General features: G+C 39.1%; 1 protein-coding gene across 2 annotated transcripts in view; it reads right to left on the reverse strand.

Moving 5' to 3' along the window:
* Nucleotides 1–13,375, reverse strand: part of INTS7 (integrator complex subunit 7) — a 92,047-nt gene that overhangs the window by 53,170 nt on the left and 25,502 nt on the right. For both annotated transcript variants that reach the window (XM_047704091.1, XM_047704092.1), the window contains 3 exons: nucleotides 9,216–9,262; nucleotides 4,946–5,145; nucleotides 4,328–4,450 (listed from right to left, as the gene is read on the reverse strand). In XM_047704091.1, the coding sequence (XP_047560047.1) occupies nucleotides 4,328–4,450; nucleotides 4,946–5,145; nucleotides 9,216–9,262 (370 nt within the window). The remainder of the gene's footprint in view (nucleotides 1–4,327; nucleotides 4,451–4,945; nucleotides 5,146–9,215; nucleotides 9,263–13,375) is intronic.

The following is a 13,375-nucleotide window of genomic DNA, read 5'->3' on the forward strand; positions in this document are numbered from 1 at the left end:
AAGCCAAAAACCTTGAATCATCCTTTCTTTCTCTTATACTCTGTGAATAATTTGCCAGTAAATCTGTCAGCTTTGCCTTTAAAATATATCCAGAATATTTCCACTTTTCCCTGCTATCTTCACTGCTTCCCCGGGTTCAGATAACCATGGTATTTTCTAATTGGACTTATATAGTCACCTTCCAAATGTTTTTCTCTGTTTCTGACCTTATGTCCCTACAAGCTAGTCTCAGTACATCTAAGTCAGAGAGACTCTTTCAGAACAAGTTGCTAATGTCCTCTACCCTCCAGGCTCCCAACCCCTGGTAACCACTATTTTACTCTTCACTTTCATAATTTTGGCCTTTTCAGATTCCATGAGTAAATGATATCATACAGTATTTGTCTTTCTCTGTCTGACTTGGGATGGTGGGGAATAAGACAGGTGTTGTTTAAGGGTATAAACTTACGAGTAGTAAGTCCTAGAGATCTAATGTATAGTAGAGCGAATGTGGACAACAATATTGTATGATAATCATCAAACTTGCCAAGACTCTAGAACTTAATTATTCCAACCATTAAAATTAAGAAATGATAATTATGCAATGTAATAGGGTGCTAATTATCACTATAATGGCAATCATATTACAATATGTAAGTGTATCATGCCAACATGCTGTACACAGTGTTATATGCCAAATATATTTCAATGAAGAAATAATAATGGCCTGTGCCAAAGGACTCACAGGCCCTAAATGATCTGCAAGCTGCTCCATCCATCCTCCAGCACCTCTGACTCCACTCCCCTCATAGTCACAGTGACCTCACACTCATGAATGCTTTCACCTCAGGACCTTTCCTGCTATTCTTTCTGCTGGTAATGTTCTTCTTTCAGAGGCTCATAGAGTTGCTGGTCCCTCCTTTAGGCCAACTCAAGTGCCAACTTCTAAGCGAGAGCTCCCCTGACCACCTCGTGCAACATGGCAGCCTCCACCTTCCACACTCACTCATCCTCTTCCTTGACTTTTTCTCCACAGTATGTATCACTATCCAGCCTCTCCACCTACCAGAAGCTAATCCAAGCCTTCTCTAGAGAAATTCTTCGTCAGAGGATTCCCACATACACTTTTCCAAGGAAAAGGAGTAGCTCAAGGTAAAAGAATAGTCAAGTATGTGAGGAAAAACGAAAGAGGGCCAATAGAAATCGAGAGCAGAGATATATCTGCAAAGACTTTAGATAAGCTGGAGAAATAATTATTGAACTAAAACAGGAGAAGTTATTCACAACACAGCCTGAAGAGATGAAAAGATAGAAAAAAGAATATAAGGAACATGGGGGATTGACAGAAGGGCCAGTATGTATCTAAGTGGAGATTCAGGAGGAAAGGCAATATCTGAGAAAAATTATGGCTGACAATTTCCCAGAACCGCTGAAAAGCACCAATCTTAAGATTCACGAGAAATCGATAGTCTAGACAGTTTAAATAGAAATCTATAATCAGATGGTTCATAGGGCAGAACGTCAAAGAGAAAAATTTTAAAGCAGGAAAAAAAAAAAATCTTCAAAAGAGTACTGCTATTCTCAGCAGTAATAATGGAAATGCGTAGACAGAATGGTAGCCTCAATGTCCTGGGCATTCTACTCCCAGAGAAAAGTGTCTTTCAAGATTGAGGGCAAAATAAAGACATTTTAAGACAAGTATATACAGGGAGAGCTTACCACCACAGACCCTCACTAAAGGAGTTTCCAGAGACAGAAGAAAAAGTCTCCCAGAGAGAAAGCCTGAGATGCAAGAAGAGTGAAGACAGTGGAAGGTACAAACGATCAATGAATTTATAAAACAAAATTGTTTGATAAGACAGAATTAAGGCCCATGATAAGAATACATAAGAGTTTAGAGGGTTATAAATGAGTGGTGTATTATAAGGTCTGTACAGCAGAACTGACACAGGACATAATGGAAACATAAAGATGCTTTAAAGAAAGATGGGAAGTAAAACAATGATAATCTTTTTTTTTTTTTTAAGATTTTATCTATGTATTTGAGAGAAAGAGAGAACATGAGTGGGGGGAAAAGCAGAAGTAGCCAACTCCCCGATGAGTAGGAAGCCTGATGTTGGGCTTGATCCCAGGACCCCAAGAGCATGACCTGAGCCAAAGGCAGACCTGTAGCCGACTGAGCCACCCAGGCACCCCTAAAACGATGAAAATCTATCACATAGACACACCCAGGAGAAAACTAAAGGAGCTACATTAATATCAGACAAAAGAGAGGAAGGCAAAAGCTGTAGAACAGAGATCTAAAGAAATGCTATAGCATGTTCATACATTAGAAGACTTAACATTGTAAAGATATCAACTTGTTACAAATTATCTTTCCATTCAATGGAATCCCACTGAAATTAGCAACTTTTTTCTGGCTTTTTTTTTTTTAAGTGAAACTTGATCAGCAGCTTCTGAAATTTATATAGCCTGCCAATGGCCACTGAAGTGCAAGTATCCACAATATACAAAGAATGACTACAAATCTACAGAAAAAGAAGACCTGAATGGCCATGTCACAAAAAAGGAAATCCAAATCATCAATAAACACATTAAAAGGATATTCAACTTCTTTAGTAATTAAGGAAATAAGAAGTTAAAACTACAACTTCTAAACTGGTAAAAATGTAATCTAAGGACGTAGATCAATAGGTAGTCTCTTTATTTGGAATGTAAACTGGTTCGGTCACTTTGGAACACAGCTTGAATTTACCCGGTAAAAGCTGAAAATATACATATCCTCTAAGTCAGCAATTTCACTCTTTAAGCATATAAAAAAGTGCCTAAGTGCCAGGAGAGAAACTGAAGAATGCTCGTAGCAGCATTATTTGCAAGAGCTGCATGTTGGAAATAACCCACCAAGAGCAGGTAAACTGTGGTCCATTCCATATAATAATGGAATACTACACAGCAGTTAAAGGGAAAAAACATGCAACCACATGTATGAGTCTCATCAGTATAATGTTAAGCACAAGAAATACAAAGAAAAAGCAAACACTATTTTTTAGGGAAGCATATATAGGTGGTAAAACAATAAAGAGTGAAAAAATGATCATCACAGAAGTCAAAATAGTGGTTTCCTTTGGGCTGGCTTTACGATTCTGATGAGGGAGGACCGTGCCAAGGAAGGTGGCAGGCTTCCGTGAGCCTGCAGTGTTCTGTTTCTAGTGGGATGGTGGCTACCTTGTTTTCATTTACAATTATTCAAACTATTAAATATTTATTTTACATACTTTTATGTAGTGTGAGCTGTCATACGATAAGGAGAAAAATGAGAAGGGATGATCTAGTGCCTTCACCGGATTCGGTTCCCTCCGGTGGCGGAGTACATTCTCTTCTCGGAAAGACTGTACTATTTAGTAGAAAAAGCATTAGAGGACAGAGCTCTCTTAATTAAAATCTTGATTAAGTCCTCTTAGGAAGCTCTCTTAAGCATATTAAGTCTCTCTGAACCCTAATTTGTTCATCTACTAAATGCAAACACAACTGCTTATCTCTTGGGATATTTGCGACTATCAATCACAATATACTGAAATATGTTTAGAAAACTGCAAAAAACCAATTAACACAGCAGCTTAGTTTCATAATCTGAAATTCAAAGGTTTTTGTTGCACGGAAGCTATAATGACACCAAGAGGTAATAAAATCCATGAAAATAAAGGTCAACTTCTAACCATCTTCCATTTCACTTTAAGAAGCATTTTTTAGAAAATGTTGCATCTGTTAGCAGTAATGGATAAACAAACAAAAACCTGTTCTGAGAAAAAACAAATTTAAACATTAACTTAACCTGGAAAAAATGCTATAAAAGATGCCACATTAAATGTCTAGAGATTGAGACCTGCTCTTATATTTACAAAAGAAAACTTTAAGACTGTCCTTCCTCTCCATGAAAAGGAAAAATATACTTTGCTGAGTTACGCTTCCAGCACCTTCTCTCTAATAAATCACCATCAGCACCAACTGTTCTCCCTAAAGTGAGTAAAGGAGACAGGAATTAAATAAATGATTTCACTGGACTTTTATAATCAGCCTTAGTGCTGCTATGGGAAAATTCTTAAGAAACTGAGAGGCAAGTCTAACTCACTAAAAGAAACTAAAACATGAAAGGATAATATTTTACGTATTTACTTTGCCACTTTAAAAAACAGCATCTGCCACAAATATCAACAATACCCTTAATTACTTTTCATATTCAAACATTTAAAAGATGACAAAGATGATACAAAAAGTGTAAAGTAAAATGATTTTTTACTTGTTGTATTATTTTTCTCTATAAAATATTAATGTTCAAAGTTCTACATACCTGAATGTTTTCCCTACTCCAAGTGTGTGGCGTTTTATTGGCAAGTAATTTCAGATCTTGAATAGCAAGTCTCTTTACTGCTTTCCTAGGGTCATTCTTCAGATACTGCAACAGAAGCTGAATCTATGAAAAAAATAAGCCATTCATGAACAGTACTGTCACTGAAATTACCATCAGGGATGTGTAGTACAATTTAGTAAAACTTTTAGATTTGAGACAGGACTCCCCTCCCTTTCAATCACAGCCCTGTCGCTTCTTAGCCATGGGCCCATGTTTGGGGCACTTTTTCTTCATGCATAAAAATATACTATTCCTTAACCTGTAAGGTTCTAGCCTAGGACCTGGTTTTGAATACTCGATTCTTTCTTTTCTCTCCTGCCAACCCCATACTCTGCCACGTACCCCTCACCTCCACCTCTTGTTCCTAAAAGGCTCCCAAGAATTAGGACTGTGGATACAGAACAGGAAAAAGCAGGCAAAAGAAAATGAAAGCAATCTTTATCAGAGAAGGCACCTTAATATGATCAAAACTTATGGTTACTTTTTTTTTTTTTAAGTTTATACTTAATATGCAATAGTTTACTGAAGAAAAGGCAGTTTAAAGAAAACAGAAATGACCTGCTTTGGCGTATCAACCAAAGACGAAGCCGCGAGCAGAGTAAAGGTGTGCAGGGAGACAATCACCATCTTGGTGGAGGGGTAGGACGTGACCAGCTGCTGCAACAGTTGCCGTGCGCTCGACGCCAGGATGGCGTCGTGGTGCATGTGCTGGAGGATGGGGATCAACTTCAGTTTCAAGTCTACTGGTGTGGCCAAACCTGGACACAGAGGAATTGTTAGGGACAGACTCCCGACTGTCACCTTGGTAACATTTCACATTTAAAAGGAATTCAATTAGGGGTGCCTGGGCAGCTCCGTCCCTTAAGCGTCTGCCTTTGGCTCAGGTCATGATCCCAGGGTCTGGGGATGGAGGCCGGTATCAGGGCCCCCTGCTTGGCGGGGAGTCTGCTTCTCCCGCTCCCCTTACCCCCTGCTCATGATCTCTCTCTCTCTCAAATAAATAAATAAAATCTTTTTTAAAGATTTTTTTTTTAATTTATTAATTTGACAGACAGAGATCACAAGTAGGCAGAGAGGCAGGCAGAGAGAGAGAGGGAGAAGCAGGCTCCCCGCTGAGCAGGGAGCCGGATGCGGGGCTCGATCCCAGGACCCTGAGATCATGAGCTGAGCTGAAGGCAGAGGCTTTAACCCACTGAGCCACCCAGGCGCCCCATAAATAAATAAAATCTTAAAAAAAAAAGTGATTCAATTAGCAACATGGACCATTTAAAAACAAAAAGTATGCTAAAGTTATGTTTATGACATTAAAGATCATTATACTAGAGCTAACCCAATTAAGTTTAATAGTTTTTTTTTCCCCCAAAAGCATTTATCTTAACATAAGTTTTTCGGTGACTATAAGGCGACATGCTGACAGGAGATAATTCCTTTAAAAGGCACGCTAGAACAAAGTCATATTTGCTGTCTATTCCTTCTCATGGCATGCTAAAAAGATATGTCTATACAAGTACACATACACCTACATATGCACATACTCAATGGCTACAATTATATTTATAATTTTACTTATTTCCTTCAACACTAAGTCAAGATCTGGATGTGAACAGACTGTACGTGGAGGGGTTCTGAGGTTCTCTGAACTTTGGCTAGCAAGGCCTTTTTTCATTGCCTACACAGATGGGACTCCATGGGGATTAACTCCAATGCATCTTTTACTGTCAACACTGGAGCTACACAAACAAAAAACTCTTTTCTTCTACAACATGGCTTTGTGATCACAGAGAACAAAAAACTGTCAGTCATTATTTACTGCATATAAGCCAAAAGCTAATTTATACTCTGCAGACCACTGCTTCACCACTGTGAAGTAACTGTTAGTGTGAATATGTAAGAAAGTTTCAGTATCCAGGGGTGGTTTACATCAACAAACTCCCTTGCTATCTGGCCTCTATTTAAGTCTGGCCAAACCAGAGAGCCACCGGAGATGGCAGGTAGAAAAATGAGGTCAGAGTATTGACTCCCTGGTTTTCTCTCTTCAGTCATACATATGGTGCTTATGTTACTAGTATTTTGTCCCTTAAGGTACCAAATGCATTTGACACTGGGGACCATTCTGTCTTTGAAACTCTCTCTCCCAAAGGCATACTCTTCCTGGTTTTTGTCCTTCCTCTGGCTGTTCCTTTTCAATCTCTTTGTATTCATCTCTTTTACCCACACTATAATTTCTGGTGTATCTTGGGGATGGTAATAAACTCTCTTCTCACTCGCAATACCTTTCCTGAGTGAAGTGATATAATCCCATGGCTTCCATTCTCAGCTGTACGCGCTGAAGACGACCTCGTACCCCTCCACCCCGCCCCTGAACTTCAGATAACAGAAATCCCATGACCTCCTGGTCACCTCCCCTGCGATGTACAGTTAGAAGCATTCTGTAATTAGGGCCAAAGAGAACTTCTGATCTTCACCACAAAACTGCAATTTTCCCCATTTCCGTATATGACAGCCTCATCATTATCACTCCTCTGACCCTGGAGTCTTTATTGATTCCCTTTTCTCATACCCCACATCCAAATTTATTAGCAAAGCTTTTAGGTTCTATCTTTAAAATATAACCCAAATCTGACTATGCCATTCTGCTTCCACTGCTATCACACCGGCCCACTTCCACCACCATCTCTGGACTGGATTATCGCAGTCTCCTAAGTATTCTCCCTACTTAGGCCTTTACCCATGGCAGACTCCTGTCTCCTATCCCTCCCTTCTTCCTCGGCAAATCTGTGCTCCACCCAGCAGTCCATGGAATTCTTCGTGTTCACAGACATTGCTACTGGTTCAGAGACACTCAAGAGCTTTTACTTTGCAGAAACACAAGCAACTTAAAGTTAAGTGTAAGGATACTTTATTCCTCAAACTCCCCCACCATTTCCTTCCCCACGCTCCATCCTTCCTCCACTTGCCCTCACTGCCTCTCCTGTACATTTTTCCCCTTTCTCTTTCAGCCCCCTAGTTCCTGTTCTTTCGCTTCAAATTTTTTATAGCTAAAACTTAAACAATAATGAGTCTTAGGTGTACAAATCAATACATTCTTACCTATCAATATACTCAAATAACCATCGCCCAACAGACAATAGTCCAGCACCTTAGGAGGCTCACCTCTCCAGCTTCCATCCACTCCCTTGCTATTTGCCCACTGTTTGGGCTTGGCCAGTGAAGAGCCCCAGCAGGGGATGGGAGGGAGAAGAAAGAGGACAGAGTATTTATTTTCTGGATCCCTCTCTATGGGGTCATATCAGGTCCTATCATACTGAAGGTCAGGTTTTCAAAGTGGCCCCTGCACACGACTCCAAGTTTCTGGGAACCATTTCCTCTCTGCACCCTTGGATACATTATCCCCTACGGTTTGTCTTGCTTACACCTTTGTAATTGTTCCTTCCTTCAACCCTCCTTGGATTATTTTAATTTGAGCATGACATCTATTTCCTGCTGTGCTCTTGCCGGATAGAGCCAGTGTTCAATAAAAACTGCTCAATGAATGAGTGATCGTTCCCTTAAATGACAGCTTTCTGCAGGAGAGCCCTTTTCTGGCGGAGAGAAAAAGGACAACCACTGTATCTTGGTTTTCAAGTAATTTTAATGTGGCTCTATTTCCTCTTCTGTAAAACAGACATAACAGTATTGCCTAGCCAAGTCTGCCAAGTTGCACAATTCACAGGAATGCCTCATAGAAAAATACAAAGAGGGACGCCTCAGTGGCTCAGTTGGTTAAGCGGCTGCCTTCAGCTCAGGTCATGATCCCAGCATCCTGGGATCAAGTCCCACGTCGGGCTCCTTGCTCAGCAGGGAGCCTGCTTCTCCCTCTGCCTGCCTCTCTGTCTGCCTGTGCTCACTCTCTCTGAAAATAAATAAATAAAATCTTAAAAAAAAAAAAAAAAAAACAAAGAAGGTGGTGTGCTCTGAGCTGCGCAGTGCTGGAGCCCCAGGGCTCGCTTTAAGGACCAGGACAGGAGTAAGTGGGGCCAATACAAGCGAAGCATAGCATGGAAGATGAGATTCGAAAAGTAGGGCCTTGAAGGCTATGGTAAGGAATTTGGATGTGAGTTTACTTGGAACTGGAAGACACTGGAGGAACATTAACAGAGCACAGAGACAGCACCAGAGCTTCTAACACCCCTCTGCTCTCCCAGAACAGAGTGCTCTTCCCCTAAAATATCTGTATTTCTCACACAAATATCACTTCAGTAGAGGCCTTCCTTCATCAACATATACAAAATAAAAAGTGCCCCCTTCCACCTCGGGGTGCGGACTCTACTCTGGGGACTCTATCCTTTTTTTTTTTTTTTTTAAAGATTTTATTTATTTATTTGACAGAGAGAGATCACAAGCAGGTAGAGAGGCAGGCAGAGAGAGAGGAGGAAGCAGGCTCCCCGCTGAGCAGAGAGCCCGATGCGGGGCTCGATCCCAGGACCCTGAGACCACGACCTGAGCTGAAGGCAGCAGCTTAACCCATTGAGCCACCCAGGCGCCCTGACTCTATCCTTTTAACCTTGTTTTTTCTCCATAGCAATTGCTGTATTTTTATTTGTCTACTGCCACCCCTCCCCCATTTCTGCCACCAGAATGTAGGTTACATTAGGGCTAGGACTCTGTTTTGTTCACTACTGTATCCTAAGCACCCAGAACAATTTTGGCATTTAGAAGATGCTTAATATTATTGGAATGAATTAGTGAATGAACAGTGACAAGCACATAAGTACTTAATGTTAAGAGCTATTAATATTAACACAAATCCCAATAAGTCACTTTATAATACTGAATGAAACATACATACCTTGAATCATCTCACTGATTTTGTTACAGATTCCTACAGCAAAATCCCTTTGGAAAGAGAGAAGGGCAAAAACTTTAAAACCAAAAAAATTATACTTGCCTAAGTTTTCTAAGGATATAAATAGAACACAATCAACACAGGAGAAACATAATACTTCAAATCGTAACTCATATTCCAAATGTCAGGTACTGGGGGTAGGGTAAGAAATGCAACTGAAACCAAAACTCCCACCAGCAAATGGGCTCACGCCAACACCATTTCCAAGCAGTATTCAAGACAAGACGCTCTGATTTATGGGTGCTGCCACAGTTTGCATCACTGAGTGCCACTGTCTGAGAGAGTCAAGGTCATTATCTCAATCTACGACATTTTGGGATTTTTTTTTTTTTTAAGATTTTATTTATTTGACAGACAGAGATCACAAGTAGGCAAAGAGGCAGGCAGAGAGAGAGAGAGAGAGGAAGAAGCAGGCTCCCTGCTAAGCAGAGATCCCGATGTGGGGCTCGATCCCAGGACCCTGGGATCATGACCTGAGCCGAAGGCAGAAGCTTTAACCCACTGAGCCACCCAGGCGCTCCGGGATGTGCTTTTAATTAAGAAAAGCTTTTAACACCATAAGCTAATTATTTAATATAATTAATATATATATTAATTAATTAATTAATTAAATAATATATCTTGAATATTCTACATTTTAGAAAAATAGACTAAGTATGAAGTAGGAAATATGGGCAGAATCTTACCAAAAGCCAAACTATTTAATGTTGGCGATTTTTTTTAATATTATGTATGTGTAAAGTGTTTTCCAAGGTGCTGCTTTTCATTCTGACCCAATAAAAATGACACTGAGTGCTGCAAAAGTTACTAATAACATGACTATTTGCGATAAGACACATTATATTTAAGGAAATATAATACAGACAAGACGATCAAGCTTGGCTCATTTAGCCATGATAAATGATATATAAGATATGAAATACTTCCCCTCACTAGTTCAATGGATGTCTACATAAAATATTTTCTGCCATTAAGATATTTTTGGCCATTTTCTTTTCTTTTTTTTTTTTTTTAAGATTTTATTTATTTATTTGACAGAGAGAGACCACAAGTAGGCAGAGAAGCAGGCAGAGAGAGAGAGAAGGAAACAAGCTCCCTGCTGAGCAGAGAGCCCAATGTGGGGCTTGACCCCAAGACCCTGGGATCATGACCTGAGCTGAAGGCAGAGGCTTTAACCCACTGAGCCACCCAGGCGCCCCTATTTGCCATTTTCAATTCCATTCTCTCATAAGCGAATAGTGGATTCTTCCAGAGGCTATATGATGAATAATGACATCATCTCTTGACAACTAATGGAATGTGTCATTGTGCATTCTTGTGTTTCCTAGAATTTTCTAAGGTAGTAGGTTCAGGTTTAGTATACAAATATATTTTCTGAGATTAACTCAGTTCTCAACTCTTCTCCTGTGCTTTTACTGTATTTGACATAACTACTATTATTTCTATAACCTCATTATCATCCAATACATTATTTTGAAATCCTTAAGTTTTCCTTATGCTTATAGAGAAACGTATCGGGAAGTACACATTGCCATGTTTTGCAATAGAATTCTGAAAGATTTTTCTAAGATTTTATCTAAAATTGCCTTTTTAGAATTTAACAATATTTTATTCCAAATGAAGTTTACTTGCTAAAGTTTTTTTTTTTATACTTAAAAATGAATCACTGGCTTGACAAAGAGTTTAGAAGACTCATCTTCTGAACACACAGCTGTACTGTCTAGGTCTAAAGATGCTGAAAAAGATAAAACTGACATATCAGAGAGTTTCCTAATTCATGGAAGTAAAGAATCTATTCTAAAGAAAAGCAAAACTTTAAATAAAAAAATAGGACTAAAGCTATCCTTCGATTTTTCAGATGTTAATAATTTGGCTTATTGTGCCTTATAAAATGAGACATTTCAGAAAGTATTATATGGTACCAGTTAACTTAAGGCTTCATTTTGAGACTAATTATTTAGAATTTTTTAAAAAAGCCTGAGTATTTCAAATGTGCTCTTTAAAAGCAAAATATTGATTTTTAAACTAGCAATCGTAAGAGGGTAAGTTATCGTCATGCACTGGCTGGAGAAGTGCACAAAACAGCTAAGGAAGTTCTGCAGCTGACCACGTTGAATACCCGGGTGGAAAGTCAGTACCAGAGATCAAGGCGCTGCCACTTTTCAGCATTAGAGTAACTTATCAAGTAACTTACAAGATAGAGCTGCAAACATGAAGACTCACTTAATGGCTCACCTGCAGAATTTTATCTCTGCTGCACAAATGGAAAATCTACAAACATGGCTAGATGTGCTCTTTTGCTTGTATGAGCATCACCTAAACAAGAGAGCATCATCATTTATGTGAATTCTCAGCAACAATCCGTAGCTGTGCTGAAATTTTCAAAGCAAGTAACGTTTTTAAAAACCTCATGGTTTTCCTGGAACATCAATGCTACTGTCTTCACCACTGGTAGCAAAACAATGAGTAAAACTGCTGGCACCTTAGCAAGAACCAAGGCAGTGTCTGACTGTCCAAGCAGTCATTGCATTCTTTACCACTGTGCACTCACACTAAAGGGAAAGGAAGGAAGGAAGGAAGGAAGCCAGATGCACTTACAAACACCCTTGATAAAACAGTAAAAATTACTAATTTTATGGAATTTCAACCTGTGAGTAATATTCTCTGACAAAACAGAAGCCACACATCAGGTACACAGTGGTTGTCTCCAGGAAAAGTGCCATGTAATTATTAGAGTTATAAGATGAACTAGTCATTTTTTTCCCACGAAACCTCATGGTTATTCAGACTTGGCTATTTGGCAGACATTTTCTCAAAAGATGAGTAAAGTTGGCTTGTCAGTTCATGGAAAATAACTGGGAAAACTTTTTGCCGATCTGAGTTTCTAAGCAAAAATTAGAATTTCAGAAAACATATCTATCATCATGAGCTTGACAACTTAATATCTAAAGAATTTCCTGATAAGACTGGTGGCAAGTAACAAATGGGATCCTTTGATATCATCCTTTGAGATGATACAATGAAATGGGTCGACGTTTGGAAGACCTGCATAATGCAGTAAACCAATGTTTCCAAAAAGGCCAGTGCAGAGATTATAAAACCATACATGGATAAAAGATTCTGAAAGATTTCAATGTACTATATTACAAGTTCATGGATACAATTTTAGAGTCCACACTGCAATTAGCCTTTAAGAAACCACCACTTGTCTAGTTTTTGTATAACATCAAAGAAAAACATCCATAACTACTTATAAAGCCTTTAAAAATACTCTTCTCTTTTCCAACTGTGTATCTGTGTGAGGCTGGATTTGTTTCATATATTTTATTGTAACATACTGCAACAGAAATGTTGAATACCGAAACACGTAAGAATCCAGCCAGACACGAGAGAGAGCTGGAAAATGTAAAAACAACAACGACAACAATGCTACTCATCTCACAAAAATGCTTGTTTTTACGTTAAAATATTTAGAGAATTATTATTTTTAAAATGAGCATGTATTTTTAAAATTTAGCCATTTAAATTTCTTATACTCCATATAGTCCATGTGAGCAAAAACATGAAGTCCTCCATGAGGACTTCAATAATGAAAAGTATAGAGATGCCAAACAGTCTGAAAACTACTTTTCTTTTTTTTTCTTTTTTTTTTTTTTTTTTTAAAGATTTTATTTATTTATTTGACAGACAGAGATCACAGGTAGGCAGAGAGGCAGGCAGAGAGACAGGAGGAAGCAGGCTCCCCGCTGAGCAGAGAGCCCGATGCGGGACTCGATCCCAGGACTCCGAGATCATGACCTGAGCCGAAGGCAGCGGCTTAACCCACTGAGCCACCCAGGCGCCCCTGAAAACTACTTTTCTAAGGTATCAGTTTCATACTTGATAAGAAAAAGTTAGGTTACAAACGTCTTTTAGGTATAAGAGGTTTATCAGGAGTGTATAAATGACTCATTCACCTATCAGCGTACTCTCATACTTGTTATTCTTTCTTAGAATTTTCTTCCTCTAACTTGCTGCCTTTTCAACACTTGGTTTCAGCTCAAATGTCACCTGGTTAGAGAGACCTTCCCTGATCACTCTTCTTAAAGCAGCTCTCGGTTCAC

The sequence above is a fragment of the Lutra lutra genome, chromosome 15, assembly GCF_902655055.1.
Source record: "Lutra lutra chromosome 15, mLutLut1.2, whole genome shotgun sequence".
NCBI classification, from domain to species: domain Eukaryota; kingdom Metazoa; phylum Chordata; class Mammalia; order Carnivora; family Mustelidae; genus Lutra; species Lutra lutra.